This window comes from Macaca thibetana, chromosome 15 (genome assembly GCF_024542745.1).
Source record: "Macaca thibetana thibetana isolate TM-01 chromosome 15, ASM2454274v1, whole genome shotgun sequence".
Lineage (NCBI taxonomy): Eukaryota > Metazoa > Chordata > Mammalia > Primates > Cercopithecidae > Macaca > Macaca thibetana.
Window position 1 is genome coordinate 30,881,641 of NC_065592.1, and position 21,416 is coordinate 30,903,056.

General features: G+C 42.0%; 2 protein-coding genes across 6 annotated transcripts in view; both read left to right on the forward strand.

The window, feature by feature from the left end:
- Positions 1 to 21,416, forward strand: part of CTNNAL1 (catenin alpha like 1) — a 264,318-nt gene that overhangs the window by 182,867 nt on the left and 60,035 nt on the right. The window contains exon 2 of the mRNA XM_050759552.1: positions 8,216 to 8,450. Coding sequence (XP_050615509.1) covers positions 8,310 to 8,450 — 141 coding nt within the window. The 5' untranslated portion in view covers positions 8,216 to 8,309. The remainder of the gene's footprint in view (positions 1 to 8,215; positions 8,451 to 21,416) is intronic.
- Positions 1 to 21,416, forward strand: part of TMEM245 (transmembrane protein 245) — a 123,725-nt gene that overhangs the window by 100,027 nt on the left and 2,282 nt on the right. For 3 of the 5 annotated variants that reach the window (XM_050759547.1, XM_050759550.1, XM_050759551.1), the window contains one exon: positions 1,757 to 2,358. In XM_050759547.1, the coding sequence (XP_050615504.1) occupies positions 1,757 to 1,802 (46 nt within the window). In that variant the 3' untranslated portion in view covers positions 1,803 to 2,358. Of the gene's footprint in view, positions 1 to 1,756; positions 2,359 to 7,037; positions 7,386 to 21,416 lie in introns of those variants that run through there. The other 2 variants (XM_050759548.1, XM_050759549.1) reach the window with 2 other exon arrangements.

Here is a 21,416-nt window from a genome sequence, read left to right on the forward strand (position 1 = left end):
TTTATTATAATATTAAAATTATTTGGGGCCAGACATGATGGCTCATGTCTGTAATCCTAGCACTTTGGGAGGCCAAGGTGGGTAGATCACTTGAGCTCAGGAGTTCAAGACCAGCCTGGGCAACATGGTGAAACCCTGTCTATACAAAAAAGTACAAAAATTAGCCAGGTGTGGTGTCATGTTCCCTGTAGTCCCAGCTACTCAAGAGGCTGAGGTGGGAGGATGGCTTGAGCCCAGAGGCAGAGGTTGCAGTGAGCCGAGATAGCACCAGTACACTCCAGCCTGGGCAGCAGAGTGAGACCTTGTCTCAAAAAAACAAAACAAAAAAACAAAAACAAACTGTAAAGGCAAATATTTTTCTGTATTTCTAATATGTGGACTTACTGTAAAGGAGCAGCAATATAACTTCTATCTGAAAGGATGGTAATAGACTGTGCTTTATATCTGTATCACTTAAGGTAGTTTAGGCTGTACATAACCAAAAACTAAACAAAAAACCCATCATCAACAAGACTCAAAGTAACAGTGACTTAACCTAGTAGTTTATTTCTTGCTTGTGTAAAAGAAGGTAGGCCATCCAGGGCTTGAATGACTGTTGCATAAACATCTGGTCCCAGCCTCTCTTCATCCTGATATACTGTCAGCCTTGGTGCGAGGCCTTTTTGTCTTATATGGATGCTTGAGCTTATGTTCATTGATAAATTCTGACCTGGCCATTTGGCTGCCAGCATAGATGTGAATTTAACCAGGTGATTTATCCCAGCTCAGACATGTAAATTATGTAGCAAAAGCAAGCTAGCTACTACAGTCCTGAGGTAGACATTTCATGTATGCAGCAGCCAGGCATGGTGCTCAGCCACCATCATCCAGCCCAGATATTACCTGCCAATAACATTGTTTGCTTAGCTTGTTTAATGTGTGTCAGAAACAGTAGAAGTACAAGGTCACTTGATTGAAAGACCTACCCCATTTTTCCTGCACTGAACCACATCCCTTAGAGCTTGGACTCTGTTAGATTACAATTTCTATTTTGTAATAAAATGTATCCACTTAGCATTTCATCTTTGATCTCTTAGTGTTTTTTCTCTTTAACATCAATCATCATATCCACTTGGAGCCAGTAACAAGGTGGAAGAGCTGAAGAAGATTGCTCTTCTCTTTTAAGGAACTGCCCAGAAGTTGCACGTCTACTTAAATCTCATTGACCAAAGTATAGTCACATGGTCATGTGTAGTTTCAAGGGAAATAGTCCTTTGGACAATGGATCCAGCAAAAAAATGGAGTTCTTGTTGATAAAGAAAGAGCAACAACTAGCAGACTTTGAAACAATACTCGGCCGGGCGCGGTGGCTCAAGCCTGTAATCCCAGCACTTTGGGAGGCCGAGGCGGGTGGATCACAAGGTCAGGAGATTGAGACTATCCTGGCTAACATGGTGAAACCCCGTCTCTACTAAAAATACAAAAAACTAGCCGGGCGTGGTGGCGGGCGCCTGTAGTCTCAGCTACTTGGGAGGCTGAGGCGGGAGAATGGCGTGAACCCGGGAGGCGGAGCTTGCAGTGAGCCGAGATCACGCCATTGCACTCCAGCCTGGGAGACACAGCGAGACTCCGTCTCAAAAAAAAAAAGAAACAATACTCAATGAAAATCTTAAGAAAAAATAGTGACTGTATAATCTTATTAGGGCTCCAAAAGATTGTAAAACTAGGATACTGTTTTATGGTAATCAACTGATCATTCCGTCTTTTTTTCTTTTAGGACTTTCCGTGACATTTCTGAAGATCTGAAATCTTCAGTAGGTTGATATGGTTTCCTCTGCAGTGATTTTTCTAGGAAGTTCAAATTTGACAGTAAGTTAAGCTCAGCTGTGGCCTTCTGCCCTTTCAGCTGTGCCTAGCAAGCAGAACCCAGGAAAGAAGCAGAAACCTCCTGGCCTTACATACAGAATGCCTGGACAAGAGAGAACTTGCTGCGGGATGCTTTGTATTTTAAAACACAGCTTGAGAGTTCAGAATTGGTAGTTTGCTCACTTAACTGTTGTTAAGATGGCTTGAAAAGTTTCATTTTATACACTGGTACCCTGGCTTGAAATTTTTCCATTTTGGTTATCTATATTACTATATTATATATTTATAAAGTTATTTTAAGAACTCTAAACTACCTGCTGTTAAAAGAATATATGGTGTAATTTTTTCCTGGTTTAAGAAATCTGTTGTTAAACTTTTCTAAGACAGTCACTTTTCAAGGAAGAGGGCTTTCACTTTTGAGTGTGTAGTTGAGTGAGCAGGAAAAATGAATCTTCTACGCTTCTCCCACAATGTATTATACGTTCTTTAAGAAAGAATAAATCATAAGTATAAGGGTGGGGTGGCTTATTTGATGTTCAGTTTTGTGTTGTATCCTTGGAAGATACAAAGATTGAAGCTCTTCCTCCTCTTCCTTTTCTCTTAACGCTCCTTTACACTATTGCCAAATTATAAAACTTGGCTGACTACGTTGAAGTGAAATACTTATTAAGCTGCTATGAATGGTAACAGTATGATAAAATTCATGCTGTTGTTAGGTTTTCTCCTTCCAAGTGTTTGAAGTGAAAAATCTCAGGTGTAGCAATACTTTGATTTGTTAAATGTATCCGTTTCATTATTTGGAACTCTGCCAATAAGTTAGTTTTCAGCAGAATTTTATATTTATGTAGTATTTTCCCATCTTTTAGCACAGTGCCTTGCACATGACTCTAAATGAATGCTTGTTGAATTGAATTGCAACTTTAAAAATATCTCAGATATCACAATAACCAGCATAGTGCTTTACATTTTTACAAAGTCCTTTTTTGCACATACTATTTCACAAGTACATCACATCAGCTTTCATATAGCTTTATATTATTTTACATCAGTTTTACACTTATGGAGAAGCTAAAGTTCAGAAAAGTGACCAACTCAAAGTTGTAAAGTTTAGTAGGATTTGGCCTCAGATCTTTGACTCCGTTGTCTGCAGATTCTGCTGTACTAGTGTTCCTTCTAAATACTGTATGCAGTTTTCCCAGTGTTACGAGACAGGTGTTGCTATCCATTTGTTGTGAATGAAGACTTGTCCTATAGTATATGACAGGGCTGAGAGTGGACTGTAGTTCTTAGCTGAACCCTTTCTACTGTTTAAAACAGTCATCAGGCCTATCCTCTGCTCCCAGGAGAATGTGAAAAAGAACAGGGTTCTCTGCCAGGCTGTAGGTGGTGGCTCACATCTGTAATCCCAGCACTTTGGAAGGCCGAGGTGGGTGGATTGCTTGAGCCTAGGGGTTTGAGATCAGCCTAGGCAACATGGCGAAACCCCATCTCTACAAAAAATAAAAAAAATTACCTGGGCATGGTAGTGTGCCTATAGTCCGAGCTACTCAGGAGGCTGATGTATGAGGATCACCTGAGCCCAGGAGGTTGAGGCTGCAGTGAGCCAAGATGGCACCACTGCACTCCAGCCTGGGTGAGAGAGTGAGACACTGTCCCAAGGAAAAAAAAAAGTGGGGGTAGTTCTTAAGTGTTGAAGATTTCCTTTTTGGAAAGTATTTAAAGGTAGAAATATTAATAATTTGTCCTAAAACATCTCCCTAAGAAGTTACTGATAATTATGATCAGCTTAAATTTATTCGTACACTGCTGAAGAAAAATATTATTTAGAAAAGGCCACCATGAGATCTTCTGTTTGTATGGAGTAGGCTGCATACAGATCTCTTTATTTCTATTATGAATGCTTTAGCGATTATAATCAGCTATTTCACTGAGTATTAGATTTGGTCACTAAGTAACTCATGCTCTTCTTTAGTCAATCATTCATTCATTCACTAAAACATTTCTTGAGAGTTTGCTAAACTCTAGGCTCCATGCCAGGCACTGTACAGCGTGATGGAGATCACTCATAAGAAGGCCTCTTGGCCGGGCGCGGTGGCTCAAGCCTGTAATCCCAGCACTTTGGGAGGCCGAGACGGGCGGATCACGAGGTCAGGAGATCGAGACCATCCTGGCTAACACGGTGAAACCCTGTCTCTACTAAAAAATACAAAATAACTAGCCAGGCGAGGTGGCGGGCACCTGTAGTCCCAGCTACTCGGGAGGCTAAGGCAGGAGAATGGCGTAAACCCGGGAGGCGGAGCTTGCAGTGAGCTGAGATCCGGCCACTGCACCCCAGCCTGGGCGACAGAGCGAGACTCCGTCTCAAAAAAAAAAAAAAAAAAAAAAGCCTCTTGCTCTTAGCCAGATAATAAGTAATATAAAATTTAATTTTTTTGCATTAAAAGGCTAAAAAATCATTGATTTTTGTTCATTATGCACTGGTTAGTGTATAGCTGTAATTAGTACATATTCATCAGAGACAAATATATACAATGAGTTACTATACATATACAAAGTGATTTTAGCTGTATAAAGTGATATTGCAAAAAACTAGAGCTAATGTTTCTTGCTGGGATAATTATTAGCATAAATATAAGGTTCTTAGAGGTCTTTAAGATAATAGTTTAGAGCTACCAAAATTAGCAGCAGTGATGTAATATCACCCTGAAATACCAGGAGCAGAGGTGCCCCAGAGTGCTTCACAGCCATGATCAGGAAACTTGAACTGCCCCATTGCTACAGCAACAGCAGAAGGACTAGGAAGGTCCACCAGCTGGGTAGGTCTTCTTGGAACCCTCCAAACTAGAAAGAAGCATCCCAGCACGATTCCTCAGGTGCAATGAGGAAAGTTTACAGAATTTGAACAGGGCAACAGAGATCAAGTGGTATGAAAAGGTAGGAGTTTTAAGCTCAAGTCTCAAAGATAACCTGCCTTTACAATCTCAGTCAGAATTTGACCCAGAAAGAGGAAGTTTCTTCGGAAACAGACGGTACATTGATGAAGTAGAAGTCACTTCAGTAAAAACTGAGTACAGAAATTGGTCATAATATCTTGCATTTTATAGATTTATTAAAGATTAGTTTCAAGTTCACATTCGCTATTCAGTTGTAAACCGAATGGATGGGAAGGGAGAAAATACAAGCTCTCCACACAGGTATGCTCCTCTCTTTTCTGAGAGAGAAGAAGGCATAGGATTTTCAGCATAAATTCCATGATATGTGAGTGCTGTTTGAGTTCTGAAGTGTTCCTATCAATGTCGGTCCTGCAAGTGATCTCTGTAAGACCACCGTACATGCTGGTCTTAGTTATTGTTAAAATTGCAAGGTTTCTTCACGCCCTCTTTGATAAGAAGTGGTTAGCTGGCAGAGCTTTCCCTTGACTTCTGAGACTAGTGTGGGTTGACCCATGACAGTGGGAAGAAATCCAACATGTTAGATGGAGACCCTGTAAGTAAACAAACTCTGTAGCCTTTGAGCTGCTTATTACAGTTAAAGGGCTATTAAATGGCTTGCAGAGGAGATCTTCTGGCTCACCTTGATCTTCACATGAACTCATTGTGACCTATCTGGATTTCCTAGGCCCTGTAGTTTTCATTTGGGTTATATGAGTGCCTCAGGAATGTGTCACTACTGGGCAAGAAATACTCAGAAATTCAGGCTGTGAGGGGTTAGATTAGAGGAAAGTAATTTAGGTGAGCTATCCAGAGCTTTCAACCTCAGGGTTTATAGGAAAAAAAATCCCAAAAACAAAAACCTTTAGGACTTCTCATACTCTAACCCTGACCTTGCAGTTTCCTCAGAGGGGCCTCCTAAGACCCTTACAAGAATATTACACTAGGACTTTGAATGTGCATTTCACAGTGGAAATTGCCTCTGGCTAGCATTACTTCCAAATGCTAGTTCCAGCTAAAAACGAGTACTTTTTATTAGTTTCTTGTTTTTCAACATTCTGCCATCAAAATATATTCATTTTATTAACTTACTGATTATTGGGAACCTGCAAAAAAACACACATGCTATCTGCAGCCACTGGTTATTTTTGATAGTTCAAGAGAATTATAAATCAAGTTGTTCTGTCTGCTAGAGTCAGAAATTCTGTGCTAGAATGGGACTTCTAAAATTAGGTAGTCCTGTCACTTTCTAGAGAAAGACACAAGTTTATAGGTTTAAGTGACTTGTCTGACATACACATACAGCCAGTTAGTAACAGAATTCAGAGTAGAATAGAGTTCTTTTTTTTTTTCTGTCCGTTGTTCTACCTCTCTTTCCTTTTCTTCATGGTCAAGCAGCTTTTGGCAAAATGTATTCCTTATAGCAGTAGTTCCAAGAGATGTTAATAGATGTAAGAGAAAAAAGTATGTGTGTGTTGGGGGTGGGGGATTGCATGGTCAATTAAAATGAAGGAATGCTGAGTTTGTTTCCTGTCTGTAGGACTTCTAAGAGTTTTGAACATGCTATTACACATTGTGAATTTATAAGAGGGGACAAACACTGTTTGACCTTAGACTGCACTCCCCTTCTTTATTCCTCAGAGCATCTCAAAGGACTACAGGGTCCTTTGGGAAACATGGCCCTTGATCAAGTTTACAGCTGTTTGAGAAGAAATCCCTAATGGAAATACTGAATGACAGATCTATTACTGTGGTACCATGTAGTGTGTAATAAATCTTGAAGTCTAGAAAGCAAGCATATTTGCTGTTTAGAGCTATACTTAAGGTATAGAGATTCTTTTCCACCTGTGGTGTGTAAAATCAGTATTTGTGTTTAATTTTGCAGGTTTTTCAAGGATTAACTAATGTGCAAATACAGTGGTGATATATTGATACTACATTTTAATAATGCTTTTGTATGGCACTTTATAGTTTTCAGACACCTTTTGTAACAGCCCTGTGAGACAGTACTATCCTTGTTGTAAAGTTGGGGGGGCTCTGGAGGCTCTGAAAAGTTTTTGGTGATATTCCCCTAAGTTTATACCACAAAATGATGGAGCCAGAATTTAGTTGCAGAACTTCTGACTCCAAGTCCAGAGTTCTTTACTAGACACCTGGTTTCTTACTAGCTTTTTGCTAGGTTTTTATTTAACAGTGAAAAGTATGGAAGCAAATCCCGATCATTTTGGCTTATTATCAAATACCATTTCTTTTTTATTGCAGAGACCCAGCAGATGTCACTCTCATTGTAGCCATCTCAAAGAAAACCCTTTGCAGTGCCACTTATTTAGGTAACTGAAGTGTATTTCCAGTGCAATTTAATTTTGAACTAAGATTTGATATAGAGTTGTAATTGGCTTACATGACTCTTTGAAAATATATCATCCCCGGGTTCTCAGGCGAAGGAGGCAATTCAAAAGTAAAAAAGAATATTCGAATACAGTAAATACTCTCTGTTCTCACACAAATGCTGTTTCTTAGCTTTAACTTGCTTTGACAACCTACTGATGTAACTTCTTTGTTAATGTGAAATATTTATATTTTGAAATAAAATTACTAGTGTTGAATGAATCAGGTGGTAAACTTAATCTCCTGTGTGTTGAAAAACTTGATCTTTTGTGAAGCCAAACTTCCATGAATCCATCCTTAGGCCTTCTGTCTTGCCATTTCCTCCGGCACCATTTTGTACACTGAATTCTTATGAATACTGTCAACTTCATAAAGGAAGGTGTGTCTGGGGAGTGGACACTGGGTGCCTTATAGAGGTCAAGGGCCCTCAGTGCACAGGGGAAGGTGGCCTTGTGATAGGTAAGGAAGTGGTGAGATGGTTGGCTGAGAAGTAAGAATTGGAAGAAAAAGTTGGTTTAAGGACCTGTCCTTTTTGAATGAAGAAAAAGAAGCTGAAGCTTGGCTATCTTCAATATCAAAGACATCTGCGCAGCACTGGTAGGTGGATGAAGCTGAAGCGACAGGTTGAAGCACCGTGAAGCACCTTTCAGCGGTGCTTGGGAAAGAGCTTTCTGATGCCTCAGGTTGATGTTACCCAGCTCATCAATCTGGTCTTATGGAAGAAGAAATGATCCAGGCCAAGGTGTCCGAGTGGACTGGCAAGCCTCAGATTCTTTTTTACTCTGATAGGTTCTCACTGGCAGATATGGTAGTTGACAAAACATTTTTTCTTGCTTCTCAGTCTGTTGCTTAAGTCTCCTCGCCACCCTGGCGAGATGGTGCCTGGAACCCTTGGAAGGGGTCTGAGACGAGGTAGGGGCGGGGCTGTGCGGGGGCGGGACCTGGCTTAGGGGGCGGGGCTGCAGGGAGCCCACCCTAGACTGTACTGCGGGGGTGGGGCCATACGGGGACGGCGGCGGGGACGCAGGGTTGGGGGCGGGGCCTCGGGCGGCGCGGGTGTCCTGTCGCCACCGCCGCGGGCGGTGGACTGACTGGCGGCGGGCTAGCAGTGGCGCGGAGTCCCGGCTGCGGGATAGCCCGAGGGCCATGGCCGCCTCTCCCGGACCCGCCGGCGTTGGCGGCGCCGGAGCAGTCTACGGCTCCGGCCCTTTGGGCTTTGCCCTCGACTCGGGACTGGAGATCAAAACTCGCTCGGTGGAGCAGACGCTGCTCCCGCTGGTTTCTCAGGTAAAGTGGCGCCCGGCGCTGCCCCTCTTCTCCCTCCCACCGCGGCCCGCGATGGCGGCCGCCGCTCGCACGACCGGACGAGAGGCAGTCGCTGCCCCACTTTCCGCGCCCGCACTGCGGCTTTGTTGTCCGACCGCCTGTGTGGGGCTCCGGGACGGGCCTCGGCCCGGGCGGCGAGAGACTGGACAGTCTAAACTCCGACGGCAGGGTTGAGTGGACTCGGCAGCAGGGGAGGCTGCGGGGCGCGGGTGCCGGCCCGGGCCTTTACCGCCAGTACCTGCCTCGGGTCTGCGGCTCCCAGGGGCCCCCGGCCGGGCGAGCCGCCCTCCGCGGGGCTAGTGGTCGAGCCCAGCTCCAGAGGGAGAGAGGACCCCCGCGGGGCCCCCCGCTGGCACTTAGGGCTCTCCTCGTTAACCGACTCTGTCACCAGTTCGCAGCCCGGTCCCGAGCCCGGCTCCTCCGCCTGGGATATTCCTCCCGGCCTCCCCGCCTAGCATGCGCTCCCCGATCCTTTGTCCCACCCCGCTGTGGGTCAGTTCGCCGGGCTCCCATTCATCCCAGCCACCCTGCCCCTTCCCCTGAACTTGCTGCTGCTCACTTCTGCCCGCTTCTGTCCGGCCTCGTGGAAAAGTGACGTGGAGACTGTCCGACAGTTAATCCAGATGCACACCGTTTTGCCCAGTCCCGTTTGGGATGTGTGCGTTACTGTATTTGCCAATCAGCTAACCGACGCCCTGAGTTTTAGGAAAGTTTTTGTTTCTCCGAGCTGGGTTATATGCAGCTTCAGGGCTAGAATTCCTCACTTAGGTCTGTGGTAGGATGCCAAGCACTGTGGGGAGTGAATTCTGTGCCTTCGGGAGCGCGTTGGCGATGTGTGACTCACATCTAGGTTGTAACCGCTTCATGACTCACACTAGGATTACCAAGATTTTAGAGATAGAAGAAATCTTAAAGATTATCCAACTTTAAAAATTCTTTCTTGTAGCATCCTTAACACCTGGCCGCCAGTACCTTGCTTAAACATGTTCAGTGAAGGGGAGCCTGTAGCTGTTGCATAGAATTCTCAATGCTATTATCTCTTCTCCAGCCCAGCCCTGCAAATATTTGAAAACAGCAGTCACACATGTCACTGGATTCCTGTTATGCTGGTTAAATAAACATCCCTATTTTCTTCACCTTCGCATGGCTAACACAGCATTGATGAATATACCTGACACTCTCCCCCTCTTTTCCTGTGTCTCATAGAGGCTCTGACCAGTGGGAAGGGGCGCTGGGATCCCTCAGTAATGTCAGATCCACCCCTCCTCCCCATCTCCACTAGCACAAACACAACCAAAATGAGAAATATTGGAGCAGTTTTAAGAGGCATTAATTCTCATTCTCATTAATTCTCATAACAATCATGTGAGGTAGGTATATATTCTCGTGGTTCGGGCGAGGAAACTGAGGAATAGTGAGGTTAAATAATGTGTCATTAGGGCTTTCAATAAGTGCCAAACTGGGATTTGAATCCAGGTACCCTGACTCCAGACGGTTCTCTTTGCTACACCGTATGCTGTGTCCTCTCTAGAGATTAGAAGCAGTAATGAGGTCCTTAGAAAAAGATAGTACACAGTGGAAAAACAAGCTAGAAAGTCATAATCTGGAGAAATGGCAACTTTTCACAGTATCACTGCTAAAAATGTATCAGTCTTACAGTTCTGCATTGTGTAATTCTGGGGTACAAGAAGCCAGTGAAGAGTAGGAAAGCAGAGGAAGAAAAGTATAAATCACTGCTGAGAGTTAGAGGTCAATGCCAAAGGGGAAGAATGCCTGCCTTTTTTTTTTTTTTTTCCCCCCTGTTAAAGCCTTGTTCAGGGTCACAGCTGACGTTTTGCATCCCACACATTGTGTATCTACAGCTACGTGTCTGCCACAATACCATAACTGATATTCTTCATAATTGGCTGTCCTTAACAAGAAAAAGTTAAAATCAAGAAGTGTATTAAGCATGGCCAGAATACTCGGTTAACAAAGCAGGGAAGTACAATTTAGAATGATTTTAAAGTTTCAGTGTTAGGTGATTAAAACAGCAGTTCTCCAGAAAACTCATATGTCCAAAAATCTCATTCTCTGAGAATGCTGTATTATTACCCAACTCATGTTTCACCATCTCATCCACAAGGATATTTTAAGCATTTTAAGCATGCATTTATTGTGTGCTTATTTGTTGCTGTTTTTTGAGGGGCTTATATTCTAGTTCGTAGATAGGTCATGTATAGAAGAGCACATGCAAAATGTCAAATGAACATCATCAGTGGTACATATTCTAAAGGCTCAGAGAAGGCATGAATGAGTCAGCAGCAATGTCATGGAGGAGGCAGGGTTTTGAGGTAAACAGTAGGACTGGCACTATACAGTTTAACGTAGATAGTTTCTATTCTGGTATCATCTAGCTTCTTCTGACTCGCCAAGTGAAAAGTCCTGGGTTACTGGCCTTATTCTAAGAATGCAAGATTATATCAATATTAGAAAAATGTGTACAGTTTTTTTGCATTCACAAATTAGAAAAGATATATTTTCATAACAATGATGCAGAAAAAGCATTCAACTAAATTCAACTTCTAATAATGATAAGAAGCACTTAGGAAACTAGTATTAGGAAAAAATGTCCTTAACCTGATAGAGTATCTACAGAAAACTTTTAGTTAACATCATAGCCACAGTCAAATTTAAAATAAACATTTCCTTTAAAGCCAGAAACCAGAGTGATATGCCTGCTATCACAGATTCTATTCAACACTGCACTGGAAATTCTAGCCAGTGTAATAAGACAAGGAGAAGAAATAAAAGGAATAAATATAGGAAAGGAAAAACCAAAAATCTCAATGTGATATAATAACCTACATAGAAAACTCAAAAGAGTCTACAAGTAAATTATAAAAATTAGGAGTGTTGGCAAGTTCACTGAATGTAGGACACTAAAATCAATTGCATTTTTCTACGTTGATAACAAATAAGGCACAGGCGCTCTGGCTGCTGCCTGTAATCCCAGCTACTCTAGTCTCAGCTATTCAGGAGGCTAAAAAATGGGAGGATGGCTTGAGCCCAGCAGCGCAGGGCTGCAGTTAGCTGTGATCATGCCACTGTGCTCCAGCCTGGCCAACAAGAACCCTATCTTTAAAAAATAATTTAAAAATAATAAAAAATACATAGAAAAAGTAATTATTTAAAAATCCAGTTATATTAACAATAACAGCAAAATATGAGCTTCCTAAGAATATATCACTTTTGCTATATATATAGAGAGATAGAGATCTTTCTCTATACATACATAGCAAAAGTGGTCAAACTTCATGGAGAAAATTTAAAAATTTTTCTGAAAGCCAACATGGTTCTAAATAAATGGGAGAAGAGTACTGTGTTCGAACCTAGGTTGACGTATTATAGACATATCAATTATCCCTTTTGATCAATTTAATGCAATTTCCATGAAAATTTCAGCAAGATTTTTCAGCAGAACTTGATAAAAGTAATTCTGAAGTTTATATGAAAGCACAAAGGGCCAAGATTAGGCAGAAGAGAAACAAGGTAGATGGACTTGCTTTGCCAGATTTCAAGACTCATTATAAAACTATAGTAATTAAGACAATATGGGTATCAGAACAGGGCTGAAAAACGTAGACCTATGAAACAGAATAGAAAACCCTAGAACAGGCTGGGCGCGGTGGCTCAAGCCTGTAATCCCAGCACTTTGGGAGGCCGAGACGGGCGGATCACGAGGTCAGGAGATCGAGACCATCCTGGCTAACACAGTGAAACCCCGTCTCTACTAAAAATACAAAAAACTTAGCCGGGCGAGGTGGCAGGCGCCTGTAGTCCCAGCTACTCGGGAGGCTGAGGCAGGAGAATGGCGTGAACCTGGGAGGCGGAGCTTGCGGTGAGCTGAGATCCGGCCACTGCACTCCAGCCTGGGTGACAGAGCGAGACTCCGTCTCAAAAAAAAAAAAAAAAAAAAAAAAAAGAAAACCCTAGAACAGATCCACACATATATGGAAACTTGGTAAATGACAATTGGCATTGCTGGTCGGTGGGGAAAGGAAGAACTTAAAAAAAATTAAGCTGGGACAATTGGATATCTAAATAGAAATATGTGAAATTGGATCTCTGTCTTATACCAGTAAAAACATCAATTTCAGATGGATTAAAGACAATGTGAAAGGAAAAGCTCACAACACTTTTAGGAAAAAAAAATAGGGCAATATCTTTTTTTTTTTTTTTGAGACGGAGTCTTGCTCTGTTGCCTGGGCTGGAGTGCAGTGGCCGGATCTCAGCTCACTGCAAGGTCCGCCTCCCAGGTTTACGCCATTCTCCTGCCTCAGCCCCCCGTGTAGCTGGGATGGGCAATATCTTCATTACCTTATGCTGGGAAAGGATTCGTTAGTATACCTCGAGTACAAACCTTAAGAAAAAAAATGGATAAATTTGACCTCTTTAAAATGAAGAACCTAGGCCAGGCGCAGTGGCTCACATTTGTAATCCCAGCACTTTGGGAGGCTGAGGTGGGTGGATCCCTTGAGTCCAGGATTTTGAGACCAGCCTGGGCAACATAGTAAAACCCAGTTTCTGCAAAATATACAAAAAATTAGCCGGTTGTGATGGTGTGCACCTGTGGTCCCAGCTACTCTGGAGGCTGAGGTGGGAGGATTGCTTGAGCTGGGGAGGTTAAGCCTGCTGTGAGCTGTGATCACAACACTGCATGAACCTCTGTTCATCAAAATGAAATAAGTCGTTAAGTGGGAGAATATGATTCCAACACAAATAACCAACAAATGATTTGTAGTACCTAGAATAAATAAAATACTCCAATGAATAAAAATAAAAAGATTAGCCATTAAAAATCAGTTAAAAAATAATTTCACAGAAGAGGAAACAGATAAAAGATCTAAATAAATGGGAGAAGAGTACTGTGTTCGAGCCTAGGTTGACATATTATAGACATATCAGTTATCCCTATTGATCAATTTAATGCAATTTCCATGAAAATTTCAGCAAGATTTTTCAGTAGAACTTGATAAAAGTAATTCTGAAGTTTATATGAAAGCACAAAGGGCCAAGATTAGGCAGAAGAGAAACAAGGTGGATGGACTTGCTTTGCCATCCAGGCACCCTGCATCAAGCCCGGCTAATTTTGTTTGTTTGTTTGTATTTTTGTAGAGATGGGGTTTCACCATGTTGGCCAGGCTGGTCTTGAACTCCTGACCTCAGGAGATCCGCCAGCCTTGCCCTCCCAAAGTGCTGGGATTACAGGTGTGAGCCACCACGCCCGGCTAATGGGTACAATTACTATTTCCATTTTCACAGGTGAGAACACAGAGTCGCAGAAAGGTTATATAACTTGCCACGTGGTCACATGGCAGAGCCAGAATTCAAACCCAGGCAGAATGATGTCTGTGCCCTTAACTGCTGGGATATGCGTTGGTGTTTTGCACTTCTTGACACCCTTTGTTAGAACAGCTAAAAGATGTTCAACTTCATTAGAAATCAATGAACTACAAGCTAAAAAAATCCACAGTGAAATTAAGTGTTGGTGAGGGATGTGGACATGGTAGGAATATCCTTGTTACAACCATATTGAAAATGATTTGGTGTAATCTATTATAATTGAAGGTGGGCATTACCTGTGGCCCAGCAATTCAATTCAACTCCTAAGTCAGTACCCCTAGAGAAACCCCTGCACGCCTATTAGAAAAATGGATTGGGGCCGGGAGTGGTGGCTCACACCTGTAATCCCAGCACTTTGGGAGGCTGAGGTGGGTGGATCACCTGAGGTCAGGAGTTCGAGACCAGCCTGGCCAACATGGTGAAACCCTGTCTCTACTAAAAATACAAAAATTAGCCGCGTGTGGTGGCGCATGCCTGTAATCCCTGCTACTTGGGAGGCTGGGGCAGGAGAATCGCTTGAACCTGGGAGTCTGAGGTTGCAGCGAGCGAGATCATGCCACTGCACTCCAGCCTGGGCAACACAGTGAGACTGTATCTCAAAAAAAAAAAAAAAAGAAAAGAAAAGAAAAATGGGTTGGAATGTGGGTAGCATTTTTACTTCTGATGGCCCCAAACTGGACTTCCCAAATGTCTTTTAACAGTAGTATGTGTACATAAATTGTGCTATGTTCATATAATGATATACTCTGTCACTGAAATGAATAAACTACAACTATAATTATCAATGGGGATGAATCTCAAAAACATAATGTTGAATGAAAAAAATGAAGATTCAAAACCAGATAAAACTAAACCAAATATCATTTAGGGTATACTGTGTGTGTAGTAGTTATAATAAGGGAGTGATGAACACAAAATTGGGACAATGGTTTCTTTGGGGACAAGGGAGTGATAGGGACCAGGAGTAGCCACAGAGTACAGGGGCTGTCAGAGATACTGACATTGTTCTCTTAAGCTTGGTGGTGGCTGCACAGGTCTTTCTTTCATTTCTGTAAACTGCACACATATATGTTATATATACTCATATGTTTTATATTTTATAATTCAGACAGTTTCTTGAAAAGCCCTGGGCTAAGAACCAAGCATATTTTATGCAGAGCAACTCCCCACCTCCTTTAATAATCACTTTATTCTTCCTGTCAGAACTCCCACTCCCAGTCTTATAATGCTTTTATCCAAGGAAGGGAAGAAGGATATTTGCCACAGAGCTCCACCCTTATGTGGAATGTTATTCTAATCTTTTCCTGTCTATGATAGATTTCCTTTATTCACTATTTGTACAGACCCCTTATATTTCTAAGGTAGCCTACCTCATTTTCCCATTACTCTCTGCATTGTCCTGGAAGCTTTTCAGGATTCTTGTTGCAGTAAGTTGTGGATGAAGAGAGTAGATAAGGTACCCTCTCTGCTCTTTGCTGATTTGTATAGGTGAATATATGTGTGGTTTTTTTATGTTTGTTTTTGTTTTTTTTTTTGTGATGGAGTCTCACTCTGTCACCCAGGCTGGAGTGCAATGGCGGGATCTCGGCTCACTGCAACCTCTGCCTCCTGGGTTCAAGCAATTCTCCTGCCTCTGCCTCCCAAGTAGTTGGGATTACAGGCACCCATGCACCCTGCATCAAGCCCGGTTAATTTTTTTGTTTGTTTGTATTTTTGTAGAGATGGGGTTTCACCATGTTGGCCAGGCTGGTCTTGAACTCCTGACCTCAGGTGATCCACCAGCCTTAGCCTCCCAAACTGCTGGGATTACAGGCATGAGCCACCACGCCCGGCTGATGGGTACAATTACTATTTCCATTTTCACAGGTGAGAATACAGAGTCACAGAAAGGTTATATAACTTGCCACATGGTCACATGGCAGAGCCAGAATTCAAACCCAGGCAGAATGATGTCCATGCCCTTAACTGCTGGGATATGCTTTGGTGTTCTGCACTTCTTGATACCTTTTGTGAGAAGCTATCATGTAAACCCTAATTCTTATTCTTTTATTCCATAGCAGAGTTCTTCAGTACACCAGATCTTCTTTCTTCCCCAAGGGATGCCTTTTCTGCCCTCTTTTCTGGTTCATTTAGGCATTCTCTAGACGCTGGTGTCAGGGCAACTCCAAGTTATGACTCTTAATTTAGTATGCCTCCTATTTTGCAGAACTATAGCTAAGATTGTATTTAGCATACTATAATTTACAAAGCACTCTTGCTAGTTGTCTTTCCCTTGATCCTGGAAGGTAAGAGAGACAGTGTAGTGATTAAGAGTGCAGGTAGTTCCCCTGGCTTTGTGACCTTGGGCAAATACTTAACCTCTTCAAATTTCAGATTTTTTATCTGTAAAATTAGGGTAATAATAGTATGTACCTATTAGATGCTGGAGAAGCAAGCATTAAAAGAATTGATACATGTAAAACACATAGGCTAGTGCCTGGTACTGTTGTGCTTAATAAATGTTAACTAGTCTTATTTTTTATATAAGAAGGAAATTAAGGTTTAATCTCAATTTTGTAAAACTGTATATTTAAGTATCTGTATATATAAAGCAAGACTGGGAAGAATTATGCCAGAATTCTCAGAGGATAGTAGAATTATGTGTAATTGTTATTTCTTGAGGCTCTCCTGTATTTTCCATTTCTTTTTATAAACAATCAACATGTATAACTTATGAACCTACCTTTTAAAACATTTGAAACTAATTTTAGAACACAAGTAGACCTTAAATAAGGTATGTTACATATTGACTTAGTTCCTCTAAATAAAATTTTAAAGGCATGCTATATTTGGATTAAACATTTCCCAGACTGCTTTCCAGTAAAAGGAAGGCAGCCACACCTAATTATGCACTGGGGAGGTGCTTCTTTTGGAACTGAACAATAGTTGATATTTTAGCCTAATTGCAGGATCTTTTCTTTGTAACTGAAATTTTAAAACTTTATGTAAATGAAATATTTAATACACAGAACCACCTTAATCTGTTTGGGTTGCCATAAAAAATACAATAGACTGGGTGCCTTAAACAACAGAAATTTATGCCTGACAGTTATGTAGGCTGGGTAGTCTAGGATCAGGGTTCAGGCAGGTTCAGTATCTGGTGAGGGCCCACATTTTGGTTCATGGACAGTTGTTTTCTCACTGTTCTTTCAGGATGGAAATGAGTGAGAGAGCTTTCTGAGGCCTCTTTTAAAAGGCATTAATCCCATTCATGAGAGCTCCTCCCCCATTACCTAATCGTCTCCCAAAGGCCCCACCTCCTAATACCATCACAATGGAGGTTAGGATTTTAACATAAGGATTTGCGGAGGGGGAGGGGAATGGGACACAAACATTCAATCTATAGCAAGAACTTTGACTCCTTTCCACTGCAGAGTCTCTTCCAAGATGGTAGCTTGGAATAGTCAATGCTGGGCAAGTTCTCTTTTTTTTCATGTGATAGTAACAGTTCCCTAGAGTCTGTCAGGTGTGGAAAAGGATTAAGCTGGTGCCAACAGGATTTGTATTTGTTCTCTGCTTCCCAGCAGCATGGCCGACAGTCATTCTCCAAATTAAAATTGTTGTGACTCTTTCACATGATTATGCAATAGGCTTTTAGGTAACATTTCAATTAAAAAAAAAAAGGAAAGATTGAAAACCTCCAGTAAAAGAAAGAATATTAGGTGGGATTTGGTGTCAGTTTAAACCTGGGTTCAAATTCTAAACTAGGCTACTTATTAGTTGTATGAGCCAAGTATGCAATTTCACTCAGCCTCAGTTTTTTAATCTTTAATAATACCTGAGGATTAAGTAAGAGAGCTAATTATAGTATGTTTGAACGCTTACAATAAACTCTGTTTATGGTACTATGTTAAACACAATACTTTCATTATTTTATTAACTCTTCTTATTTATTTTTTTCAAGACAGAGTCTCACTCTGTCACCCAGGCTGGAGTGCAATGGCATGATCTCAGCTTAGTGCAACCTCTGCCTCCCAGGTTCAAGCAATTCTCCTGCCTCAGCCTCCTGAGTAGCTGGGATTATAGGTGCATACCACCATGCCCAGCTAATTTTTGTATTTTTAGTAGAGATGGGATTTCACCATGTTGGCCAAGCTGGTCTCAAACTCCTGACCTCATGATCCGCCTGCCTCGGCCTCCTAAAGTGCTGGGATTGCAGGTGTGAGCCACTGCACGCAGCCAACTCTTCTTGTTAACATTATAAGACAGAGAAGGCAAAATGGCTAAGTGGCTAAGAGGCTAGTCTCTGCAGTCAGAATATCTGGATTTAAATCCTAACTGTCCCACACTTCTTGATGTCCAACCTCCTCATTCGTAAAATAGGGATGACTATTACCCCCATTTTCCAATTTGGGGAAATGAGGATGATTAATATTAACCTATTCCACTGGGTTGTTATGTGACATTATAGGGTAGTGTTTAGGAGTACGGTCTCTAGAATTGAAATGTCTGACTCTGAATCCTAACTCTACCACTTATTAGATATGTGACCTTAAATAAGCACCTTTTGGCATCAGTTTCCTTAGGCTCATCATGTGAGCCTTCCCACTGGGACAGTAAAGTGTCTTCGTGACATGGGAATTGTCTTTCCCTAGGGTGAACAGAGAGAAAGAAAGATGGAAACCACAGTGACTTTATGAGTTGCCCTCAAAAGTAGCATACTGTCACTTCCATTTTATTCTACTAGTTAGAAATAAGTAGCTAAGTTCAGCCTGTACTCAAGGAGAGGGGAATGAGACTTCACCTATTTAAGGGAGGAATAGTAAATAATTTGTGGACATTTTTAGAACTCCCTACACTCTAACCTCTGCCCACAAATTGTTTATCTTATTCCCACCTGCAAGTAACCTCTCCCCATCCTTATCCTTTCCAAAGTCACAACATCAGCTGGAAATCCACAATGTTGGCATCTGTTATAAATATGATCCAGGAGAGACTTCTTGTATGTAGTAGTTCCTTGAGTGTAACATCTTTCAGCTTTAGGGTGACCTCTATAGACTCTACTGTTCAAAAAACAAGAAAATGTAAAGTGTAGAATAACTGCTATATACTCCTGTTCAAAAATGGAAAAAAAATATGAGACACTGGTTTATGGTATTCTGAACTCCTTGTGGGCAAATGTTGCCAGTTCCTTGATTAAGACTCAAGTCCTGGGAATAGTTCATGGCTCTTCGTTCTGCCCTCTGAGTCATTCTATGTTTGCAGCAGCATAGATTTCTCAGACTATTGACTGCCTTTGGAAGTTTGGAGCAGGGGCTGGTATGAAAGCTTCTTTTCATACAAAGATGTATTCCCTTTTAGTCCAAGCTGATAGTGTTTCTGCCAATACAATTATCTTAAAAATTTTGTCTGTCTCCTGTGAGTCATATTGAATTCATTCTTCTAGACAAAAGCCACACCCACAAGTCTCTTGATATATGCTCTTCTTTAACTTGGGCTTCTGCTGGGACTGCTTTAGGCTTCTTTGGGGATCTGTTGTTTAACTGAATGGTTGTCTGAAGCAACACCTTGGACCTTTCTGAGATCTTAAGAATTTTTTTTTTTTGAGACAGAGTCTTGCTCTGTCACCCAGGCTGGAGTGCAGTGGTGTGATCTCGGCTCACTGCAAGCTCCGCTTCCCAGGTTCATGCCATTCTCCTGCCTCAGCCTCCTGAGTAGCTGGGACTACAGGCGCTCGCCACCACGCCCGGCTGATTTTTTTTGTATTTTAGTAGAGATGGGGTTTCACCGTGTTAGCCAGGATGGTCTCGATCTCCTGACCTTGTGATCTGCCCGTCTCGGCCTCCCCAAAGTGCTAGGATTACAGACGTGAGCCACCACGCCCGGCCGAGATCTTAAGATTTTATAGTCTTACCCTTAGCTTCATCTTAAGGTGCTTTCTTGACACAGCCCTAGATTTTATTTTTGCCTGAAAGCCATTCTTAATTTTAGTATGGTGTGCCATCTGGAGAAGATTTTATTTTATTTTATTTTATTTTTTTGAGATGGAGTTTTGCTCTTGTTGCCCAGGCTGGAGTGCAATGGCATGATCTTGGCTCACCGCAACCTCCGCCTCTCAGGTTCAAGGGATTCTCCTGCCTCAGCCTCCTGAGTAGCTGGGATTATAGGCATGTGCCACCAAGCCTGGCTGTTTTTTTTTTTTTTTCTTTTCTTTTTTTTCTTTTTTTTGTGAATTTTTAGTAGAGACGGGTTTTCTCCATGTTGGTCAGGCTGGTCTCGAACTCCTGACCTCAGGTGATCTGCCCACCTCGGCCTCCCAAAGTGCTGGGATTATAGGTGTGAGCCCCCATGCACAGCATGGAGGAGGAATTTTTAAAACCAGCAAGTTCTGGCTTGTTTGTATTTATCAGTGTTTCCTTTAATTTTTCTCTTCTCTTACATTGTACTGTAAGCAGCAAAAAGAAACCAAGTAGCACCTTCAAAATCTGCTTTGACATCTCCTTAGTTAGATCTTCCAGTTCATTAGGTATATTTTCTCCTTTTCATGTTAATGAAGGTGACTTTCTGTCATCATATAACAAGGAACCCCTTTTCTCCAGTTTCCAGAAAGATTTTTCTCACTTTTCCTTAACCTTTCACCCGTAGCTTCTGCTATGGCCTGATTGTTGGCATTCCCCCAAAGTTTATGTGTTGGAACTTAACCCTCATAATGATGATTAAGAGTTGGGGCCTTTGGGAGGTGATTATGTCACTAGGGAGCCTTCATGAATGGGATCAGTGTTCTTACAAAAGAGACTTCAGGGAGCCTTGTGAGGACATAGAAGACACCACTTGTGAGGAATGGGTCCTCCTCGGTAGACACCAAATCTGTTAGTGCCTTGATCCTGGACTTCCCAGCCTCCAGAACTGTAAGCAATATATTTCTGTTATTTATAAATTACTCAGTATAAGGTATTTTGTTATAGCAGCCCTAAGACAGCTTCCTCAAAGGTCATCATGCTTCTGCAAAGTTTCTTTGACATTTCTAGTTTTTATTCACTCAAAGTTCATTTAACTTTCACTGCCCAATTTTAGAGCCACTCTCACATTTTAAGTTTTGTTACAGCCTCACCCCAGATCCAGGCACCAAAATCTATATTAGTTATCTATTGATGCAGAACAAATTAACTGAAATTTAGTGCATTAAAACAACAAACATTATCTTATGGTTTCTGCGGGTTAATTCCAGAGTGGCTTACCTGGTGGTTCTGGAGTGAGGTCTCTCATAAAATCAAAATAAGGGTGATTGACTGAGCCTGCAGTAATCCAAAGGCTTGACTGGGGCTGGAGAATCTGCTCTCAAGTTCATTCATTCAGCTGTTGGCATGAGGCCTCAGTTCTTCACTATCTTTTGGCCAGAGCCTTCAGTTACCTTGTGGGGCTCTCCATAGGGTTGCTTGAGTGCCTTCCATTCTGTGGCAGTTGGCTTGCTCCCACTGTGATTGATCCTGCAGAGAGTGAGTGAGTGAGTGACTAAGATGAAAGCCACCATGTGTTCTATGACCTACTCTTAGAAGCACTCTA